The sequence below is a fragment of the Calidris pugnax genome, unplaced genomic scaffold, assembly GCF_001431845.1.
Source record: "Calidris pugnax isolate Ruff unplaced genomic scaffold, ASM143184v1 scaffold425, whole genome shotgun sequence".
In the NCBI taxonomy this organism is placed as follows: domain Eukaryota; kingdom Metazoa; phylum Chordata; class Aves; order Charadriiformes; family Scolopacidae; genus Calidris; species Calidris pugnax.
In genome coordinates this window covers 898,730-921,378 of record NW_015091137.1, presented here as the reverse complement: position 1 = coordinate 921,378, position 22,649 = coordinate 898,730, and the positions used below count along the sequence as shown (strand labels likewise).

The following is a 22,649-nucleotide window of genomic DNA, read 5'->3' as shown; positions in this document are numbered from 1 at the left end:
GGCCGTTGCCATGGGAGCCGGGCCGGTGCCCGCCCCGTCGCGGTGCCGTGGGGCCGGCCACGCGCGCAGGTAGGGCGGGGCGGGGTCCGGCCCGAGCGCCCGCTGTGGCAGCGTCCCCCTCAGCGGGTCCCCGCGGTGCCGCCTCGTGCCGGTCGCCGGCATCTTGGGGCTCGGCGGGGGGGCTCGCCCCCGCGGCTCCTGACGAGACTGGATCCCGTCAACTGTGCTGCTCCCTTCCTCGGCTGCGCCGTAAGAAGCGCCGGTTATCCTGAGGTACGGCTTTTTGTGGTTAATGTTATCAGCTGTCAGCATAATAAGTCTTTAATGAATTAAACGTTCTGTAAGATTATGTAGAGTAGGGAGAAATCGTGTTGTATAGAGGCTGAGTTCAGAGTGCTGTGGGAACTGCCAGCGAAAGATCTTTTTCTTAAAATCAGATGTATTCTCTTTGTCTCTTTATTTTTGTTTTGTTTTGTTTTTGTTTTTTTTTTTTTTAATTATGCTAATAACCTTTTAGTCTTTGTACAAGCTTACATAAAATTTAGCCAGCTCATGCTGTAGGCATCTGTCATGATTGGAAACCATCACAATTCTCAGTGTGAGCATCTGTTTCAGTTTTTTATTAATCCTAAGAAAATCCAGACAGGTTCAAAACAGAGCATATTTATTTGTTGGTTCATGTACCTTTAAAAAAATGTTAGATGGCCTGAACTACTGGCATTCAGCTGACCTGGATCTCCTGTTCGTAATAGGGGAGTAGAAATAGAAACCATTAATAGAAAATATGTGTTGTCAAATCACATTATGATTTTAACTTAAAACCCTTGAGTTCTAAATCTACCTTCTGATTTCTCAACTTCAAGAATACCTACTGTATTGTCTCAGAACTTTCCAGCTACTGAAGTTCATACTTGTTCCCATTTTTCCCTTTTATTTTCTTCAGGCCCTAGTCCTGCAAAGACTTCTGTCCATGATCATCTCTACCCTGGGTAAGAACTGTTAATTTCATTATCTCACGAAGTATTAGCCATATCCTGATACGTTGTTCCCCCCAAAAAAGCTAGTTTTAAACATGTTTGCAGAACTGTGGAAGTCGTTGAAGTGAATTTTGCAGAAGAGTTTCTGGAACTACTGCAGAATTTCTTTTTTTCATTCCTGTTATATTCACTGTATCTAACTGCTTCTGGCTACTAAAGAATTTGTGAAGACAGAAAAGCTCCGAAAATATAGAGAATAGTACTGGCTAATGACACTCAGCTTGGCAAATGAATGCTAGTAGTATCAGTAAGTTTCGATACTGACTTAAAGTTTGAATTTTCCTTTTGCAGCCCAAGTTCTAAAGAAGGAGCAGTACAGAAATAAATACCTCACCTTTTGCCCTTCCTTGTGCACCATTTAACATATGGCAGGCATGTATAATTCCCAAAGCATGGAAAAGTACATCTAAACATAGTTAATCAGCATGATTTGATATCTTTTTAAAATTTTTGTTGACAGCTGCAGATAATATATTGTTTTGGAAAATAGGTAATTGTTTAATTAATTTTGCTTTTCAGTTGTGATGTATTTTTACATCAATTATATCTGTGAGATTCTGAAATAGAATGCAGCAATATGAAATGCAGAAGGCTTTTACTGTAAAATTGGACTTTTAAGTTTTGGTTTAAATGAGGAATTGGTGCTGACTCCACAAGTTTCTGTGGAGTGTTCCATTAGGGACAGACATTTTAAAAATAATTCCCCCAGTGCACTTCATTTAATACGGAACAAAGGCCAGACGGTCTGTCCTGGAGCAAATGAAAGGCTGAGAAAACAGTAGTTGAGCAAGGCAGAAAGATAGATGAGATGATTTTTTGAGCTTTTTCCAGACCTGTTTTCTGCCATTTTTGGATCCCCTCCTCTCTATCTTTCATTCTTGACAAAGGTGACTTTGGCTCCCAGTGGGGAGACTTCTCAGGTGGAGTCTCAGTTCTACACAGCACCTCTCTAATATGCAGGACAAAAATGCAGGACTTTACATGCCTCTTGCAGGTTGGCTTCCAGCATCAGAGGAAGAAGATTACAGTATTTTGGCTGGAGTCCTCTGTTTCAGGACTTCACTTCGTTCTTCATAACTTGGAGGGATATGAAGCCAATTGGAAAAGTGCTTTGTGCTACAGGGATCATAGCTGGGCTCCTAGCTTTCTTCTGGAAAGACCCGTTTAGCCCAGGTAGGCTTACCTGGGTGGGGGGGTGTCATTCCAAACTGGAATATAAGTCACCTAAGAGAAGAGGTTGAATTTCCAGACTCTGACTGGTGGTCTCATTCTTGGCCATAGCCTTACCCGAGTTGGTGGCCCCAAAGCCATGCTTCGTTTCCAGTAATAAAGAGAAACTTTAAACATTTAAACACCAAATGGTTTAATAGCACCTACAAGGCATCCTGCTGCCTCTGTGGGAAAAAAAATGATATGTACTTTGTCACTGCCTTTCTCTTTTTCTGTTTTGATTGCAAACTCTTGGGGTCAAGAACCAGCTCTATAGATGTGCAGTGCCCAGCACAAGAGGGCTGACATGTCTCCAAACTAATAGCAAAGAATAAATTATATGCACAAGGCAGGAGGCCCAGAGACTGGTTTAAGTTGTACAGCTTTTTGTATAAAAACCAACTTCATCCTTGAAAGATAATTGTCTAGGAACCCAGGCAAAAGGCATGTGACACACCCAGCCTGTATAATCATATCATTATCCCCTCAGCATAATGTCCACAACAAACATGCAGTAAACCAACACACCTCTTGGACAGTTGGGCCTGTGGTTTGTTCCATGGCAACTCAATCATGCTGGTTGCACGCTTTTATCCATTATCCAACTCCATGGAAGAATGCTGAGCTAGGGGGGAGGGATGGGAATGGTGAATTAGGTCTTGGATGTTTGGTTTCTAGCATGCCAGCTGCTGTCTGAGTGGGTCAGACTGAGCCTCCTGCTCCATGACTGAAGTATGAACCTGGGGCTGTGGAGCTGGCTAAGCTGACTGCCATGTACTGGAGCTTGTTGAACTGGCCAAGCTTTCCTGTTAGCCAGGCCAAAACAGATCAGTATGGCTGGCTGCTTGACATAAGGTAACTGATGACTAACCTTTTTGCTGTAAGCACCTGTCAGAACAGAAAAATAGCTCATTCTTCAAAGATTAGATGATTTTTTATTATTTTCAGTGTAGCAAGCATTGGAAGGTATTGCTAACCTCATGGCTTCTTCAGGTCAGTCCTGCCTCTTCTAGTTTTGCAGAAGCATGAAGACTTTTGAGCACTTAATACACACCTTTCTAGTTTAGAGCTCTGCCAGTGGTTAAGGGCAGCTCCTCTGCTGCTTCCTTCACTTCTCTATCTTTTATTCTTTTCCCATAAATAAGAGAGCTTGTTTGGTGTCCGTGTTCTCCTGACTGGAGCCAGTGCTGGGATTGGAGAGCAGATGGCATATCATTATGCCAGATTTGGTGCTGAGGTTGTTTTGACTGCCAGGAGGGAAGCTGTGCTGCAGAAGGTAAGAACTTCCTTGTATGATGGAAAACATAAGAGATTTGGACTTTTACCAAAAAAACAACAAATGAATTGTCAGCGTGATAAATTTTCCTCCAGAACTGTTGTTGAGCAAAACCAGCTTAGTTACTTTCAAAATTCTTACCACTTATGTAGAAAGATGGAACATTCCAGTGACATGTTTTAAGCCTGATTTTCTGGCAGTGTCTGGTGCCGTTCTTCTCTGTAACTGATCTCCTGGATGGACTACTTCGTGTTGCCATATACCAGTGCCTGCTGCAATGTGCCTGGTTTTTCTTAAGAGAAGGCAGTAACACTCATACTGAGGAGGTGTAGCCCAGAAGGGAGCTCGGCCTGTACAGGAAGATGGATATACACTGCCTGAACTTTTTGCTACCTGAACATTTACAAGAGCAAATGGTATGAAGCTGTGTCGGGAAAGTTCAGATTGGACATTAGGAAAAGGTTCTTCACTGAGAGAGTGGTCAGTCACTGGGACAGGCTCCTCCGGGAGAAGCATCAAGCTTGTCAGAGTTCAAGGAGCATCTGGACAATGCTTTTAGTCATATGACTTAGCTTTAGGTAGTCCTGCAAGGAGCAGGGAGTTGGACCCAATGATGCTTAAGGGGCCCTTCCAACTCAAGATACTCTGTGATTCTATGAACTACAATTCCTGTGTGATATCGTCCAGCTTTTCAGAGTACAAACAGTTCTATTTGTAGGTGTTATGTTAAAGACTCAAACCTTTTTGTAGGTTAAATAATTTTTGACCAGCTCAAATAGATGAGACTCTTTTACATGTGGTTTATAAAATGGGACAGTATTTAGAGAAGGTCTCCTAAACTGCGGGGATAGGTGACTTGCAAGGAAAGTTCTTGACTATGAAATGCTGCTAAAGGAGAGTTGGGGACAGTGCGCATAAGGATAGTTCCTAATGCCTGGAAAGCATTATTTCAGCAAATCACTAAAATGCGTATCATTACTGTGCACCTTCACGTATGCAACATAGCAAAGGAACTATGAAAGATGAATACTGCTAGAGCGTTACCAGATATTTTTGGAACAAAAAGAAGAACTTAATGTAAAGCATAACCCTTATTCCAGAGGAATTCTCCTGAAGAAGACTAATTTTCAGGTGAATCTTGACCCTTTTCTCAGGTAGATTGAATCTGCATCCTGTTGAGCTATCTCTAACTGTCTGGTTAAACAAAGTCTGGATGCAAAATGAGCTCTCTGTGGTCTGAATAGTTGTAGATTTAAAATTTAAAATTAGGGTGTCTCTTTCCTGAATTGACTCACTGATGGTAGTACAGGGAAAAACAATGCCTTACAGTACCCTTAAGTCTATTCTTTTCCTCCCATTCCATATTGTTTAATTTGTGTGTGTGTTCTTTTTCAAGGTGGTAGAGAAATGCCTGACACTGGGAGCAAAGAAAATATTTTATATCCCTGCAGATATGTCTTCCCCTTCGGAGCCTGAAAAGGTGGTTCAGTTTGCTGTCCAAAAGCTGGGTAAGCAGAAGAAAAATGAGATACTGAGGAGAGAGAACAAAGTTTGCTTCTTAATCCAATTTATACCATGTTTCATTTTTCAAGAAAGGTTTAGATCAAACCTGGCCTAGTCACCTTTCAGAGATTATAGTTCTCAAGCTATGTCATGCTTCATACTGGCATGTGAGTTTTATGCAACTGATCAGAGATAAGCATGATGACACAGCTCTTATCCCAGCTCTTATGGCTCTGCCAATCTTGTCTCGTTTCTGGTAACCCTGGAATTGAAAGATGTGGGTTTCTGTAATTTACCTGAGTCCAGGAGGCAGCATTTTCTAGTATACTTACTATCCTTTTGTCCATTATTTGTGTGTCTTAATTACTTCATTATACTCTGGGTTTTCCTGATGTGGTTGTCTTAAGAAACTGTGTGTAAGTGTGCTGTGATCTGCATGACCTGCGAGTCCAGCAGCCATCAATTCACACCTTTCTTTTAAATCTTCTGCTGTTTCTGCTGATGCTTTTGCACAGATACAGTCCCATATCAATCATAGTTTTTCTGTTACAAATTTATATAACTTTGAAAATAGAGTGTACCACCAAAACAAAGTTCCAAGTTTGCATTACCCTGAAATATCATGTTGGAGAGCTGCTGTCAAAGAACAGCTTTCCTTCCAATTCTACCCCTGAGGAAAAGGCAAAAGCTGCTCCCAGATGGAGATGTTTCATGTGTCTTCACGGTATACCACTTTCTAGGCTTCTGAGGGCATGGCTGGTTGGTTCGGCCCTCCTGCTGGCACTTCTGAGTTTCTTTGGTTACTGGTACGGGGATGGCCCCTTTGTTTGACTGCTTTTTCTCCTATCTGCAGGGGGACTGGATTATGTGGTGTTGAACCACATTGGTGTCACTCGTTTTCAGATGTGGTCTGGAGATACGGCATACACCCGCTGGCTCATGCAGGTGAGGTTCTGCAGCAGGAAGAGCTCACCTGGAACTGGGTGAGTCTGGCTTCTCCTGGGACAGCTTTGGAAGCTCAAAAGCAAATTCAAGTCTATGGCAATGGCTGAGAACAAACCTTTTATTTCGTTCATGTTTCAAGTCAAATGATTTGGAAGCTTTGTTACTAGACAGGTATTTTGCTCAGTTTTTGTATATGTGTGTAGAGGAATGTCTGGGAAGATCTTCACTTCTCTCCTTCTTATCTCCCATTAGCACAGGATTGTTAGGGATTGATGGGTAGTTACGAGCAGTTGTGCAATGTATGTCTAGTTTAGGAAGGCCAAGAGGTGAGGAGCAAGCATTTCCTGCTAATCTATTTCCTGCTATTTCTGAGCAGTCAAGCTCAGCAGAGATGCTGTTGTAGTGTTGCAGTGTAGTCTGAGTTCGGTCAAGACAAATTTAAAAGAGGACCAAATTGAGACACTACTGTTGTTCTTGTTGCTGGATAGGAATTGCAGAGTAAAAAATGGCATATAGAGAAATCAGGGACAGCTAATTGTCTCTTGTCAATAAATCTATATGTTAAAGTCCAGGAATAATCTTGGCTCTGACTCTTCTCCAGTGCTTTTTCTGGAATCTGAAGGACTCATGGATGCAATGTTTGTCCCCATCCTCACACAGATGATTCTTTTCACTTGCTGTTTGAAAAAGCAAATCCAAGCCATGCTCCTTTCCATTCCTGACCACTGTATTGGGTTTCTAGCTCATGCTGACCTTCCCTCCAAACCCTCTGCTTCTTCATGTCTACTTTTATCATTGCAGGTGAATTTCTTCAGTTATGTGACACTTGCAACAGCAGCTCTTCCCACCCTGGAGAAGAATAAAGGCTCTCTGGTGGTTGTTTCTTCCCTCACAGGTTAGCGAGGGGAGAAGTCTTTAACTGGCATAAGTGCTGGCCTTGTGTAAACAATGGTTCCCAGCACATCATGTTTCTCTGTGTCCTTCAACTCCTCAAAATGTTTTCAAGATGTGTGTTTTATAGTAGCAAGCAGGATGGTCTGGCCTTCTTGTCTTCTGGAATGCCTTCTCTACGTTGCACCATTTTACATTGCATTTTACATTTACATTATACCTTGAATCTTGCTCTTCACTCACAGTGTACCCAGATCTGCTTGTTTGGTTCCTGTCCCTCACAGCTAAGCCCATCTCTCCTCAATTTCTGACACAGCATTAAGACCATCTTGCCACATTAAGACTTTCTGTCTTTGAGCAGCCTGAATAGCAGGCTGTTGACTAGCTGCACCTACCATACAGGATGGAAAGGCAGAAGAAAGTCTTCAGTGTGTGCTCAAGGGACCTGTGTCACCATACACAAGTTCAGACTACGGCTCATCCCTGCCTGGTAGGCTGCAGGTAGACCGTCACACTGGGCTTTCAAGCCCAGTATGTGACCTGGTTACTGTATAGGTCAAGTTTTGTCCTCTTATCCACATATGTGGTGGCTTTTGTGCTGGGATGTGCTCACATAAAGTGGTGTAATTTTCTAAAGTGTCTGCATGTAACTAGAAATAGAGGGAAAGTCACCTGAACAGAACATGGGTTGATGTAGGATGGCAAAGCTTCTGTCTTTGCCCAGATTCTTTCTCAACGGTACTATCCCCCTTACAGCCACGTTCCTGGTGTTTTCCATTCTCTCCTTTTCCTTTCCAGGGAAAATACCCACTCCCTTCACCACTTCATATTCCGCCACCAAGTTTGCACTGGATGGATTCTTCAGCTCACTGCGCCATGAACTCATCATGCAGAAGAGAACCGTCTCTGTCACACTGTGCATCCTGGGCTTGATTGATACTGATACAGCATTAGAGAATACCAGGTGTGTATTTGGAAGAGGATGTAGCAGTCTGGGAGGGAGAGTCTCTTGAAAGCATGCAAAAAATGCACTACATCTGTGTTTAAGATGGTGTGAGCATCTGTTCGGATGTGCGGGAAAACTAATGGCAAGAATGCATCAGCTTGGATACATCAAGGGGGTTGTGCATGTTCACCTCAGCATGGAACATGAGCACGCAGAACCCTGCGGTGGTCAGTCTGCACGGCTTTAAGTGATCCTTTGGCTGTTTCCTTCCAGGGGCAAAGTGTACCTAACTGCTTCTCCTGCTCCTGAAGCTGCACTTGCCATTATCCAAGGGGGTGCCATGCGGCTGCAGGAGGTTTTCTACCCATGGTGGCTACAGCACGTGTGCCGTCTCTGGGTTTTGTTCCCCTATAACCGGGACCAGGTTTTACAGAGTTACTACAACTACAGCAGTCCTTGAGGGATGCCTAGTTGCAGTCTTCTCTCCCATCCCATGTCCTTTTTAATCACATTCCCCTGTCCCACTAAGCATCCCATTCAACCATTGGTGTCAAGCAGGAGCAAGGTAGCGGTGGTAGCAAAGTAACCTGAGCTCTTTTCATAAGACTCTTTTTGGTCTTCCTCTCATCCTGCTTCAGCCACAGTTCTCATATTTCTACCCATCAGTCAGACCTTTCCCACTGTTCACTCTGTCTTAGCCCTCTTCCCATCTCTCCGCCTTCAGCCTCATCTGTCTGCTTTTACTGCCTCCAGTCTTCTCTCAGTCCCGGCTTTAACCTCTATCTGTCCAGGATGTCCTGAAATGTCTGACCATTTCTGGGACATCCTGCTCCACTGCTTCATTGTTTTGTGGATTCTGTGAACCTTCTTGCTTCCTATACATAGAATTTTAATCTCTATTAAACTTTTTTTTTTTCTAAATGTCTTAGCGTTACATGTTGATGCATTCTCTGTGAAGGAAGGCTGGTGACCTGGTTTGTGTGTGCACAGGCCTGTTGGCAGACATTTGCTGACTGCACAAGACCTGTTAAATCAGCTCTTCCTTGCTGCAAATGCCAAGATGGGTTGACAATTCCTGCATTGAAGGAAGAGGGAATTCTTCCCTAACATTATTCCTATGGATATGTGTCATGACTTGTAAGTTCTAGCAGCTAAGAGAAAGCAGTCTCTGCTTGAATCTTCCTGAGCTGGGATGGATAAAAGATCCTATGTGGGCTCCTTGGTGTCAGAGAGGATGGTTATTTTGTGTGGTGTTGCTGTCCACAATGCATGAATCCTGAAGGAATTTTAAGATGCTTTGAAAGCTGAACATTTTATAGAAACTGGTTAGCAGATTTGGAATTCATTGGAACAGCCAGGTATTGCTTAAAAACCAGGCTTATCTAGGGGATATAGAACTAGAATGGAGTGCACAGAGCCTTGCCAATCATAGTCTTTCTTCAATAATAGCTGGTCTTCTCCAGGGAGAAGAAAAGCAAGTTGAGGGGTACACTCTAGCTGCTGAGAGGTGGCTTCCTGGGAAAAGGTCACTGCATGGCCCCCCTCCTTTGCTCGGTTGACAGCTAAGTGCTAGACTAAGTGCTCTCCTGTTCCGAGCTAAATATAAAAACTTCTGTGCCTGCAAGAGATGGTACTGCAGCTTGAGTTCTTATTCTTGTTACCAGGAATAGTGTGTGGCACTTTTAGTCTCAAGTACACTTTATTCACATCATAGGAACAGAGTGTTCTCCTTCCTGTCCTTGCCATTGACTGGATTTTGACACGACAAAGTTTTCTACAGAGCTGTGTGGAAACAACTCTGCTGTTTGAACTTGCCCTTCTAAAACAGACACCTGCTTGCTTCTCATGACAGTTTGCAGGACACACCTTGACTCGGTCACTGCACAACTGTGTTGGTGCAGAGGCAAGGATTGCATTCTCTGCTCATATTCTGCTCTTCTCCAGCACCATTAAATAGCGGGTTCAAAGCAGAAGGGCCCTGGGAAACTGGTATTTTAGAAGGGGAACTGAACCATGGGCATGGCAGATGGAGTTGGTTTGCTACCAATGCCATACACGTTCCTCACCTTCAGGGCTGAGATGAGGTACCTGTGCATTTGCTTTCCCTGGTTCCGTGCATAGCGTCAGATGGGCTGGGTGCTGGTTCTCGACTGATTGAGTGGTTGATTTCCATTAAGGTGCTGATGACAGAACTAGTTTTGTTCTCTTGGGTGTGAGCAGAATACACCGGACTTCTTAAAAAAGATGTCTGGTACCTGCACACAAGAGCTGTGACTGGTTTGTGGTTAGCTCTGCTGGAGCTTGGCTGCTGAACTCATTTGTTGCAATTGGGATAATATAACAAACTTGCATTTTGGGGATCACATGCTGAAGACTGGAATAAAAATCCACAGCCAGCCTTCTCAGAGACAGGGACACTGTGTGGCGTTCCGAATAAGGCACGGTTCTATTCTGTAGAACTCGGGCTCTGTCATCCATCCCTCTGTGAAATGCTTTTTAACTGACTGAACAGATGATTTGCTGAATGGAAACAGACTTTCCTCACCTTAGGCCTATGGTGATTGTCTTCAAGTGTAAGCATTATCTTTAAAGCAGGTGCAACTAACACATGAAGTAAATCCCCGGCTACTTAGCAAGTAAAACTTTTATTAAATAATTATTTTTTTTTTTACCAGAGTGAGGAATTTGACATTGACGAAGCTTGTATCGCACCTGTACAGTCACATCAGTAACTGTGATGGAAGAAACTGTAAATGCTTGTTTTAAACCAGCTTGACGTAGAATTTCCAGTCCTTTTTTTTTTTTTCCCATTTTGCATTTGTTAGGGTTTTTTTGTGTTTTTTTTTTTGTTCAAAATTAGATTAAGTCTAAACTTCATGAAATTACTTGTAGCAGAAATAAAGTACATTATACAAATCACATACATAATAGATGTTAAGTATAAAAATGATATTTACAATACGTAAACATGGACTATAGAAACACACAGACTCACACAGCTTCATCCATCTCTCATAAACTCTCAGCATCAGATACAGAGGGGTGGTTGAGGCGATGTGCAAGTACTTAAGAGAACTGTGCCATGAACATCTGAACAAAGGGAAATTGGAGGAGGATGAGAATTGGCTGAGGTTCTCTGAAGTCCCCATATCCTACTTCAGCATCAATTGCATCAACCCATCTCCACCAACCCTCTGTTCGTGTTTGAACGCGCGCATGCGCGCGCACACACAAATAGAGAGGGGAATGTTCTTGGTGTCTTATCAAACTCTGGAATATTGAAACTAATCATTCAGAAGGCTTGTGGGGTTAGTTCTTGTCCTGTTTGGTTTGTTTTTCTTTCCTTATTTTGGCAGAAACTTCAAGAGACAGTTTCAAGTTGTTAAATGGATATGCCTTGTCAGTATCACACACAACCCCACCCCCAGGGGATCTTTGTTAAGCTCTGAACTGTGTTCTGTGCTTAAACATAGCTGTATATAGTTGTACCTATGCATGCTGCATAACGTATAAACTGTTCCTTGGAGGGAGTGGTGGGGAGAAAACCAGAATGGCAACCCTCTTTCGTCACACTATCCTTGTGTCTGCTTGGGAAAGCTTTGCAGAGGGTGTAAGAGGTGAGTTCTCTTGCTAGATGCAGATGGAGAAAATGTCCCATTTCATTTGGGAATCAGAACTGCCTGCTAACCAGCATTAGGTTATTTCCGATGTGGGGAGGCAGTCTGTAGCCCCTGGGAGGCTTCTGTCATTCTGTTTTGGAGATTGCATCTGCTCGGCACTCTCTCATCTTCTCTTACCTTGGTCAAGAAAATGCTGTTACCATGGAGAGCTATGAAATACAGATCTGTGCTACGTGTTCCAGTACGGTTCCTGTAGGTAAAGGGACTAGTTTCCTGTGCTTTCAGCCTAATCGAGGGGTGCTCAGGATAGGCTTTGGCACCAAATTCCAGGAGCTTTGTCTGCAGAAGCCCTTGGAAAGATAAGACTGAGAGCTCTTGAGATCCTTAACCAGGCTGGTGCTAAGGTCGGTGGATGAGTGACTTGAGCTGAGCAGCTGGCTGTGCCCTAATCCTGGAGGTATGTAGTTCTCTTTCTCCTTGCTTCTTGCTAAAGTTGAGCAGAGAGATGTGCTCTGTCTCTCTTGCTCTCTGTCCATCCAATCATCCTCTCAAAATGATCAGGCCTATCTGCAGTGCTTGCTGAGAAGACACTGTTGCAAAGGTAAACCCTTAACTTTCAATCCCTCTTGCAAGGAGTCAGTCTCTGAATGGAAAAATTTGGTCCTGTGAGCCACTTTAAAAAAAAATAGAGACTGTATATATATATATTTATATTTATCTATGAAAGGGCCAGGAGACGGGGCAGGAGGGAGGGACGGAGCTAAGTTTCCATACATCACTGCAGTACCTAGAGACACACCATTAGGTTTTCTTCGTCCATGTACTCCAGGCATACCCCGAGAAGAAGAGCTTTGGGTCCCCAGGGGCTGCTGGTTTTCTGGTCCCTTTGCTATGCACCACATCAGCAGCAAATATGCAAGTCCGTTGTGGCAAGAATCTTCCTGCTGGCCTTCTCTTTAATTGCATGTTTTGGGGAGAAGGGCAGAAAGAGGATGGGGTAGGTAGGTGGGAAGCAGAGAAAGGAAAGGGGTTGTGTCAAGAGTTGATAAATTTACTGGCCTCTCTGTAAATCAGCCTGAAGCAGAAATTCTTCCTCTGGACTTTCCCTTCACCTGAATAGAAAGGGAGGAGGGAGGGAATTGGGAGATTAGGAGGACATCAAACCTCAAGCTTTGAGTTGCTGTTGCTTAAATGTGGAGAAAGATGACCCCAATTAGAAGGGACCAAGATCAGCCAGCCCTCCCTTCTTCCCCATCTGTTGGCTGGTAGGAGCTCGCTCTTTGACAGCCAGCTCTCAGGTCAGGCAGCTCTTTGGTGGCCCTCCAGAGTCTCACCTTTTCTCTGGTTTTCTGTGATCTTTGTGAATCATGGGATTCTCCCTTCTTACCCTGGAAAGCATTCTCTGCAGACTAATTTCAGGGCACATGTAACAAATGAAAACAAAACTATTGGGTTTTTAAACCTTTTTAGGAAGATAAACACTGTTTTGGTGCAGTCAGAAAGCAGACTGAAACCTTTCTTAGACTACGGGCTGGTGATTTTATAGACCTGCCTGGGAAACATTGGACTGTGTCTGGCCCTGTTTACCTTCACCAGAACTGATTCTGATCTTGACCTGCGGATTGACTCTCTGGCTTGGCCTTGGGCCTGCCTCATTGCCCTAAACTTGCCTGATGATCTAGACTCTTGATTGAACCTAGCCATCATCTCCAGGCCCGCCTTGGTCGCCTTGCTCGGGTGCTGGGGCTGGGCCCTGCCTGGCAAGGCTCTGCCCTGCTATCCGTGTTACTGTGTTCAGCTCCTGGCTTCCCACCCTGCAGGGAGCAGCCAGACCTTGTGTAGACACTGTGCTGTGATGGTGCCAGCTTTACCTGTGCTGCAGAAGTGACTCTTGCTTGCTCACTGCTGTCAGTAGGGATGGTTAGCATCCTTGGGTCGTTTTAACTGGACCTTCAAACGTTTCATGCCAATCTGGAAGCCATTCATGGCCTGGATAGCAGTCTGTGCACTGGATGGGTTGTCAAAGCTTACAAAACCTGAAGAACAGGACACAGGCATGGATAATAACGGCCCTGTTGGTGCCATGCCCAATACATGAATGTTCTTGTTATCCACTATGCTTCCCTTGCCCACTGGTGTCAGCACTCACCAAAACACTTGCTCTGGTTTGTGGCACGATCCATGAACACCTTGGAGGAAATGATATTGCCGAAGGGCAGGAACATCTGCATCAACTCATTGTCTCCAAACTCCTGAGGGAGATGGTAGATGAAGAGATTGCAGCCTTCAGGACCTGCAGGCATGGGGGCAATGGGGAGGGACAAAACAGAGAGCCCCCAAAAGGAAGGGGAAAAGAAATGGGCTCAACTTAGAGCACAGCACTGGAGGAGAGCCCCAGCACTGCCTCCGTCTGTCTTGACAACCTCCCCTGGCTTGTCTCACTCAGTCACTGGTCCACAGAGGGTTCTGAGGGCTCTCTAAGAGCAGCTGGGAGTCCATACGCAGAGCTAGAGTTTCTGGAGAGCAGATTCCCTTTGACAGCTTGCCCAGTTCCCATGTGGGGTGCTGGACACAACAACTCTGTGAGTGTCTGGGTGCTGTTTTGCTGGAAGGAAATTAGCTGAGGTGACAACTCCTTGTTCATAGCTCTCCCAGTCCTAGGAACAGACACCGCCATGTGAAAGCTGCTGCTGTAGTGTTCCCTGGCCATAGCTATGTGGTGGTTGCCATCAGCCCACAAGCCACAGCCCTAACTGGAAATCTCCTGGATTGCCACACATCCAATTTATAGGCTGACTTGATCATTCCCACTCCTTTACTTGCTCCCTGTGAGCAAAAGGAGCTGTTCCTTCACTGACACCTGCTATATGAAGCAGGAGCAGACAGATAATGCCTTTGCCTTCATATTCTGTCCAGTTTTGAAATAAGCTGAAAAACGAACTCATGAGGCTAGGAAGCTGAAGAGAGAGAGGACAGTGCATTGGAGACGCTGGCTGGACTGGTACCAGTGTGGTTCTGGCATCAGTAAAGATGGGGAGGAAGTGCTCTTAGGGAAGCATAGGGAAGGTACTGATTCTATACCCTTTGGGGGTCAAAGCTTGGTGTGCTAGTGCTCGCTATCCCCTTTGGACTTGGCAGCATCTGGCCAGCTCAGAAAGTTTGCATGAAAAGCATCCTCTGACCCCCTTCCAGTCCACTCACTGCAGAGACACAGCTGGTTCCACAACCCAGCTCCAATATTAAAGATTAGAGTGGACAAAAATTAGTGCCACCTCCTCTCCAGTGGTTCTGTGATGCAGAAGATGAACTACACAAATCCCACATCCCCTTGGACACACACTGCCACCCTGAGCCTCACCTTCTCGTTGCTGCTGCTGCAGGATGGGAGGTGGCTGAGGGATGCTCTGAGCAATGGGGGTGATGGTGGTGGTTGGATACACGGCTGTATTCCAAGGAGACAGAACAAACTGTTTACCTGAGGATCTGGTCAGCCACACAAGGGCCTGAGGGATTCAAGGGAAGCTGGTACCTGCGTACTGCTGAACTCCTGTGAAGGCTGGGTGCAAAGTCTCTGCTACTGAAGGGCCCTGGGCTGCAGACAAGAACATAATCAGACGCAAAGGGAATCACTTGTGTTCTCTGTATGTCTCTCCCTCACCCCACACCTCCCTGCCAAGTGAGTCCCAGTGCCTGGCTGATAGGGAGTTATAAAAAGTTTTTGGTATGGGGAAACCAGAAAAGAGGAGCAAATTTCTGTTCCTGAGGTCTCTGGATGGTTTATTTCCCCTGTTCGCCGTACCTGAGTATGGCACAAGGCCATTGGTATAAACTGTTTCCAAGGTTGGATGCCCATTTGGGAATGGTACCACGCCAGTGAATCCATTTGAAATGGGTGCCACGAGCCCTGGCATGGCTGCTGTTCCCAGGAGAGGTGGTGAGTGTAGCCCTGTAGAGCAAGAAGAGAGGACATCCTGTGAGAGTCAAGGTCCAGCAAGTCGAGGTCCATGCTCCCTCCTTCCATCTGCCTATCAGAACTGCTGCATATGAATCTACTATCTCTTCTAGTTGGCATGTGGAGGTGACAGACTAATGCTGGAGCCTTCACAAGATTAGAGGCAGCACTAGTGTGAAGAGCGCATGCAGCACTGCTAGTCCTGGCTGCGGTCAGAGCTTTGGGATGGAACATTTTTACTGCAGGTTTGCACAGCATCTAGTATGATACAGCCCTTTTCTTGAGCAATATGCATTATTGCTGATATTATTACAGTGGGATGGTGATAGAACCAGGTGCAATCCTGGGGACCCGGTCCTTCTTTACAGGGGGAGAAAAACTGCAGCAGAGAGGAACAGCAGAAGGGCAAGGGAGCGTGTGTTGAACACGTGAAGGTGTCGGGGAGGCTGCAGAAATTTGAACGGCACTAGGGACTACTCTCCTGAGGCCGCATTTTTAGAAAAGAGTGGTCTAATCCAGACGCTGGGCCAGGGGGGATGCAGGAACTGTTTTACCTGTATAAGCACCTTGTGGAGTGCTGGGGCGGTAGGCTCACTGGTAGCGAAGGACTTGCTGCACCAGGCCCTCACCTGATGTGGGTGCGATCGGGGTGGCCGGCAGCCCGTTGAGACTGACAGCACCGATCTGCTGGATGTGACACGGGGAGAAGGCGACGCCCGGGCTCAGGTAGCTGCCATGGGAGGTGGAGAGAACCGTCGTCTGCTGCTGCATCAGCTGCAAAGGCAGGACGGCGCGGTCAGGGCCCCGGGCTCTGGCTCCCCTCGGGGGCGGCTCGGTGCCCCGGGCGTCGCGCTGCCGGCGCCGGCGGAGCCCGGGAGACCGGGCTGAGCAGCTCGGGCCTTCGCCTTCCCCGCCGCTGCCTGTGGCCGGGGACGGGCCGGAGCTGCGGTCCCGCCATCCCCCGCAGCCGCCACTGGGGGTCGCCGAGCTTCCGCTGCCGGCCCCGGCGCTCTCAGCGACTCGGCGGGACCTGACGGGGCGGGCGGCGGCCTCTGAAGCCCCGCGCCCCGCCCAGCTGACGGTGGCCGCACCCGGCGGCCCCGAGAAGGGCCCGGAGCTCCGTCCGGCCGCGTACCCACGCAGGGGCTGCCCTGGCCGGGGCGGTCGGCGGCCTGGGCCAGACCGGGCCACGCGTGGAAGCCGCCGAGAGCTGGGCAGGGCTGGCCGGGCCTCCCCCGCAAAGGCAGGGCCGCCGCCGGGCAGCGCCCACCCACCCTCGCCCCCTCCGCAGGCCAGCAGCCCTTGCAGGACCTTCGCTCGCCCCGCTGGGCTCCCGGCCATCGAGGCGGGCCCTTTCCTGCTCAGAGCTTCCGCAGTGGGGAAGGGCCGGAGAAGGGGGTGCTCTAGCACCCAGCGGTACCCGCTCCCTACGGGCCCCGGCCATGCCGTCAAGCACAGCAATGCTTCCTCCCAGCCATGGCCCCTTCTCCAAGCACTGCCTCTTCTCCCGAGGCAGCGCCAGGTACTAAATAACACAGCTTTTCCTTGAAGAATGGGATCCAAATCCCTCTCCTTTTGGCCTTTTACCTCTGCAAGAAGGGCATGCTGCTGGGAGACACACGGAGCTCATGAGGTAGTGCACCCTGCCCTACAAGCAGATGCTGCCCAGGCCCAGCTCTCACGGTGTGCTTTGCTGTCTGGGGTCTGCCCCATGATCTGCTGAGCTCAGCCGTTCCCCTGGCAGTGGCCTGCACCCTGGGGTGAGGGATGGCCTCCCTGTGGTCTTGTAACACATGGGACTGGGCAGAGATGCTCAGTGCAAAAGAAGAGGGGTGGGAAGCAGGGAAGGTGGGACACAAGGTTGAGAGGAGGGTAGGAAGAGGAAGAAAAAAACCCTTCTGGTTTTGTTTGGCTATCGGTGCTCTGGAGCATAAGATAAATCAGACTGCGCTCAGAGTGCATTGGCAACAAAGATGTAGCTCTGGATACAAAATTATCTATCCCCTTTATAAGCCTTGTCTTTGCCATCAAGCAAGAAGAGCAGTGGAGGCACAGGCACAGCTCTCCAGAAACTGTGCAATTAGGCCGTAAGACCTGGGGGTGGCACATGGCAAAATCCAAGAAACCCACAGATCCTCCTTACAGTAACTACAGCTGTGTCCCACTGTCTGCTTTGCAACAGAAATACACACCGCTCAAGCAACCTGCCTCGTCCGCAAATGGCTGTGTCAGTAAGCCAGTTTGGCTAGTTACCAGATTCTCAGCTGGAGCATCTTGTAACTCTGAAAAGTTCACAGCTAGCTAAACCTTCTCTTAGTTTCCTCCACACAGAAGCTCATTTTTGCTGTTGCATAAAAAAGAAGAGGAATTGCCTAATTCCATGGCATTGCTGTCTCTGTAACCTGGCAAAAGCAAAGCAGCTGGGGTGGATCTGACTCCACAGGGCAGTGCTAGGAGAGGGGAGAGCCCTTTTTGGGGGAGAGGTGGGATGTATGGGTGTATGTGAACAAACAAAAAAGAGGTGTATGTGAAGAAACTATGTTTTGTGCTTAGAACTAACTCATTTATGAAATACAAGAAATATTCAAGCATTATAAGCAGTTAGTAAATTACACTGGTTGCTTTTTTTTAAGACTTCAGGTCTCTTTTGTATTGATACGTTACTATTTTTTCAGCTTCCAATCAGTTCCCCAACTCCATCTGACCTAATTACTGAATTCAACTTGTTGAATAAACTGAAATGAAGGAAATGCTTACTTTTCACTTGCAGAAGGGGCACCTGGGATCAAAACCTGGTTTAAGCACTGAAATAAACTGCTTTAGATGCTTAGCCGGTCATATTTCCCAGCTATGTGTGAGAACTTTTCTTACAAACTGTATCAACTAACATGTACTGTTTGGCTATTTTTAATATTTTGCATATTTTAATAGATCAGAATAACTGTAGACCTGATATAGTTTTTGATTAATTCATGTTTAATTTGAGATAGTTTTAGGGCAAAATGCAATTAATATAAATTCAAAACATAGAACTGAAAAAAAAAAACAAAAACAAACAAAAAACCAAACAACCTAAGCTCCAAACTTTTTCTTCCTAGGCCAGAGACTCTGGGGACTGCTTTGGCTTGGCAAGGCAGCAAATCCCATGGGGGCAGGGAGAGAAAGTTGTTGCTTATTACATTGTGAATGTATGAACCAATGCCTATGATGCACTAGCTCACTCCAGCAGCACTCACTCCTCTCAGTCTGATTCAGCTACACACGTAATTGTGAGCTGCACCTCCTGGGCCCCTGAGTAACCCTGGGGTTCCTGCAAGCCCTGCACCATGCAAACACAAGCTATGTTGGAGTTCCCTTGAGTCCTGGCTTACCAGAGGTTCTAGCTCCCAAGAGCTGCCAATGGCAGGACATTTGGAGGTGCTGTAACAAGATTCAGCAAGGAAACACATCCCTTCTGTTCCCACTTCTAGAGATATTAGATGGCATTTCAAAGGGTTGACACCCTCTCCCTCTGATGGGGACACTGTATGCATATGAGAATTGGCTAGGATCTCTCCTCTGGGAGAAGGGAAACTAAAGACTGGGATGACACAACAGAAGAAACAATCAGGTGTGAGGTCAGTGCCTCGGAAAGGAGAGAGAACCAAAATCAGTGGAAAGGAGAAGGAAAAGGAGGAAAAAACCTGAAAAAGTGGGAGATAGGCTGAGTCTTGAGTTCAGGGGAAAGCCAAAATAAAGGTAGCCAGTAAAGAATCACAGACAAAGCAACAAATTTACAGACACAATTGAGGAGAAAGAAGATGCAGATAAGCAAGGACCACAGCCTTGGCCTGACTGGCTTCCAGTATGAGTTTCAGAAGACTGGAGGGCACTCAAAGGCCAAGTCTAGAAGGTATCAATACTCTCCTTCCTCACACAACCACTTACACTGAAGCCAGAGCTGAAAGAGCTGTCCATACACATTAGAAAACCAGGTTTATTTGCACTCCCCTCCCCGCAAAATTACTTTCAGTGTCTATCTACTTTTGAATTCTTTGTTTGACACAAGGATCTCTCATGCCTTGAGCAATTTCTGAGACTCCTTCCATGGGCTTTATAGTTGGTAGCTGAGACCTGAACATGACAGTCACCAAGAAGACCCAAAAGATGCTACACCAGAGCTGGTCAGGGACTTGCTGAGTTTGAGACCTCCCTCAAACATCAGTGGCAATCACCACCATCGCTCCAAGGCAATGAGGTTCTCTCACTAAGAGCCAGAGCACAGCCAGTCTTGCCAGAAGAGTCAGAGGCTGCTGAAATATCTCTGACTCTCTGATACCCACAGCTCCCTCTCCAGCATCCTGTGAACCCCATAGTCATACTATCCAAGAAGAAAAGCCAGGGAACTGAGGACAGCACTGGGGGGATTAGGGCTCTCCTGAGAGTTTCAGCAGAGAAATAAAAACATGAAGCTGGGCCCAGGGCTCTCATGGTGCTCCAAAAACAGAGACACACATTTGTGCCATAAACCCAGAGGAAGAGTCCACACGCTGGCAGACTGTCATGCCTAAGCTGTTTTCAAAACAAGACAGAAAGATGCTGGGTCATGCTTGACTTGTCCCCAGACACCTCCACCAGTCTATACCACATCAGAGAAACCCAGCCTTTTCAGGAAGGTCCCAGCTCTCTCCTGTCACCCCTTCCAGGAGAGAAATGCACAAAGAATAGGCTGCTGACTGGAGAAACTGAAGCCAGGAACAACTCCCAGGTGCTGGGAAGCTTTCACGCATGTTACCGAGACCCGTTTGTGGTCTCCCAGCCCAGGTATGGTGTTGCCCCACAGCCGAGAGGGCAGCCTTTCCCCCCCAACACATATGTGATACTCACAGCCTGCGCATAGGCGCTGTATGGGCTGAACGGCAAGGTGAGAGATGGAGTGAATATCCCCAGCTGCCCCACCATTTGCTGCATACGACGGAGGGTCCTCTCCTTATCTGTGTCAGCAAACTTCACCACTAGACTGGAGGAGGCTCCCTAGGCACAGAGAGAGGAGACAGAGAGAGGAGCAGCAGAAGAAGAGGCCATGGGACAGCCAGAGAGTCAGCAGTCAGGCAAGGTGGGATGGGGCAGAACAGGCAGCAGAAAGGAGCAGGAAGAGGAGCAGAAGAGCAAATACTGGTGTGAAAGTGATCAGGAGCTGCCTGGAGCATGAGCTGTGCCCTTCCCCATCCATCCATCCATCCATCCATCCATCCATCCATCCATCCATCCATCCATCCCTTCCCTTGCCCACCCTTTCCCTCACACCCTGGGCCTTGCACAGCTGCACAAGTGGGTGCACATCCCCATCTGCGTTCACAAGGTGAGGGGGCAGCCAGGAACACCTGGGACATCGTCAGCCACAAGCACCATCTTTCCACCACCATGAGCTTGGCTGGACAGGCGGAGCAGCTCCCAGCAGCTAGAAACAGCCCTGCTGCAGCAAACGCACTGTCCTGCCCACAGGGTGCCCTGATCCAGGTTAGAGATTGTGAGAGACAAGATCACAACTGCAGCTCCACTTGCACAAGAAGGCACAGCTGCAGCTACAGAACCCCACACCATGCACAAAGCATCCCCATCCATCCACACTCGGCCTGGCCCAGGGGCCTCCTCCGCTGCCAAAATAAGAGAAGGCGGGGAGTGTGCTCAGACACTGGAGTTGTGACTGCCCACGTTGCTGAATTATGAGCTTGCACCCTGTTCAGTTTTGCACTACTCCAGGTAGCTGTCTCCGAGACAAATTCATGGCTTGGTCCTTGGCTCTCTTTTTTAGCCTTTATAGCTACAAGTTCTGTCACTATGAGTCTGGACATAGATACACACACCAGCCCAGGAGACAGGCTGGTTCCTAAACACAAGAGCACAGATACGCGCACCTCCCGCCCTGTCCCCCCTCCACAACCACACAAGCTGGAAACTGCAGTTGAACTTGTCTGGTTTTGGACAGTGAAGGGAGGTCCCTGCAACAGCATGATGGGAAAATAATTAGGAAGAGGGTAGGTACCCTGGCCTTATACTCACGGGCATTGTCTGGCTGCCATGGAGTGCGTGGATTGCTGCCTGAGCCTCTGTGTGAGATGAGAACTTTACAAAAGCACAGCCTGGAAAGGGACAGAAAGAGCACAGGAGATTGCAGTGACAGGACTGCTGTGAAAGTGCCCCCTGCATCATCATGCAAGAGACGATATCTGAATCTCAGGCAGGGCAAAAGAAAGCCACCCCAAGAAAAGCAGGGAACAAAAAGGATTACTCATCCCAAATCCTCTATCCTGGAAAAACAGGAGGGGGTCTCAAATTGTTACTTAGATGATATACTCTTTAGATGATGTCACCATCTCCACCCTTGCCCCTGATTACCACTTTCCCAAATTCTCTATGCACTCCTAATTGTGGGTACAAACATTTAAAATTGCAGGCCCAGACTGAGCCAACAGGCTCCCCAGTGATCCCAGAAACTCAGCTACTCATCATGCTCTGCTTCCCCTCCTTTCACCTCGGTCTCTGCCCATCTTCCCCAATCTCTCCTTGCAGCTTCTTCCTGCCCTGCTCCCTGTGCCTGACTGTGATATGGGTTCCCCTAAAGATGGGCAGGGGAGTAAGTATAAAGGAGGCCCAGGTGGTGAGGAAAGTGAGCGCTGCCTGAAGAGCAGGGAGAAGGGGCACAACACACAGAAGGGTTCACACCTTTGCTGTTACCATCAGGTCCACGGAGCACTGTACATTCATCAATGACCCCAAATGGTTCAAAGAGTCGGAGCACGTCATCCTCAGACTGCTGCTTATTTAACATGCCCACAAAGAGCTTCCTGTCCCCTAGGGGCAAACACAGAAACATCAACCTTCTATGAGGCTTACAGTCCAAAGCGAGAGGATAGGGAGACTTAAGCACAAAACAGCCCTTGTGTTGAAAACATGGCTGGCATGGAAATAATTTGCTAAAATGCTTCCAGAGGTGAGTATGCAGGGTCCTCCCAGGCTCCTCACACCTGCAAAGGTTTCTGAGGCTTCCCTTGTCCTTCCCTCCCCAAAGGAAAACAAAAGATTAGCAATTTCCTTCTATTCATTAGCCTTTCGTTTGAATGATCCAACAAAAATGGTAATAAGAAAAACTGCCTGGGCAATTATACCCATATGGGACGATATGTGAAGTTCAAGAGGTACCTTAGGAAACACAGCAGACCAAGCTAGGCAGGGTGAATAAATGCCAGGACCCTTGGCTTGTTTCCTTTTCCTTTCCACAGCTGCTATG

At 47.2% G+C, this 22,649-nt stretch overlaps 3 protein-coding genes across 6 annotated transcripts in view; 1 reads left to right on the top strand and 2 right to left on the bottom strand.

Annotated features, from left to right (window-relative positions):
* The window catches only part of LOC106897755 (chromosome unknown open reading frame, human C19orf70), a 3,503-nt gene extending 3,341 nt beyond the window's left edge, over positions 1-162 (bottom strand). Inside the window, exon 1 of the mRNA XM_014958576.1 lies at positions 10-162. Coding sequence (XP_014814062.1) covers positions 10-162 — 153 coding nt within the window. The remainder of the gene's footprint in view (positions 1-9) is intronic.
* On the top strand, positions 19-10,612 carry HSD11B1L (hydroxysteroid (11-beta) dehydrogenase 1-like). 2 transcript variants are annotated; one of them, XM_014958625.1, is made up of 9 exons: positions 19-273; positions 944-989; positions 2,032-2,210; positions 3,392-3,522; positions 4,919-5,030; positions 5,879-5,970; positions 6,772-6,865; positions 7,660-7,825; positions 10,483-10,612. In XM_014958625.1, exons 3-9 carry the CDS (start codon positions 2,126-2,128, stop codon positions 10,571-10,573), a joined length of 771 nt encoding a protein of 256 aa, XP_014814111.1. In that variant the 5' UTR covers positions 19-273; positions 944-989; positions 2,032-2,125; the 3' UTR covers positions 10,574-10,612. The 2 variants fall into 2 exon arrangements, with proteins under 2 accessions (XP_014814111.1, XP_014814110.1); XM_014958624.1 differs by lacking the exon at positions 10,483-10,612 and adding an exon at positions 8,081-8,728.
* The window catches only part of CELF5 (CUGBP, Elav-like family member 5), a 32,497-nt gene continuing 20,269 nt past the window's right edge, over positions 10,422-22,649 (bottom strand). For 2 of the 3 annotated variants that reach the window (XM_014958620.1, XM_014958622.1), the window contains exons 3-12: positions 22,085-22,213; positions 21,422-21,501; positions 20,246-20,392; positions 16,009-16,153; positions 15,227-15,373; positions 14,957-15,019; positions 14,786-14,869; positions 13,577-13,720; positions 13,299-13,463; positions 10,422-12,539 (exon numbers count right to left, since the gene is read on the bottom strand). In XM_014958620.1, coding sequence (XP_014814106.1) covers positions 13,336-13,463; positions 13,577-13,720; positions 14,786-14,869; positions 14,957-15,019; positions 15,227-15,373; positions 16,009-16,153; positions 20,246-20,392; positions 21,422-21,501; positions 22,085-22,213 — 1,067 coding nt within the window. In that variant the 3' untranslated portion in view covers positions 10,422-12,539; positions 13,299-13,335. The remainder of the gene's footprint in view (positions 12,540-13,298; positions 13,464-13,576; positions 13,721-14,785; positions 14,870-14,956; positions 15,020-15,226; positions 15,374-16,008; positions 16,154-20,245; positions 20,393-21,421; positions 21,502-22,084; positions 22,214-22,649) is intronic. The other variant, XM_014958623.1, reaches the window with a different exon arrangement.

Coding starts and splice junctions, on each gene's coding strand:
- HSD11B1L (XM_014958624.1), top strand. CDS start 2,126: ATGAAGCCAATTGGAAAAGTGCTTTGTGCTACAGGGATCATAGCTGGG. Junction 2,211..3,391: donor GAAAGACCCGTTTAGCCCAG/GTAGGCTTACCT, acceptor CCCATAAATAAG/AGAGCTTGTTTGGTGTCCGT. Junction 7,826..8,080: donor ACAGCATTAGAGAATACCAG/GTGTGTATTTGG, acceptor GTTTCCTTCCAG/GGGCAAAGTGTACCTAACTG.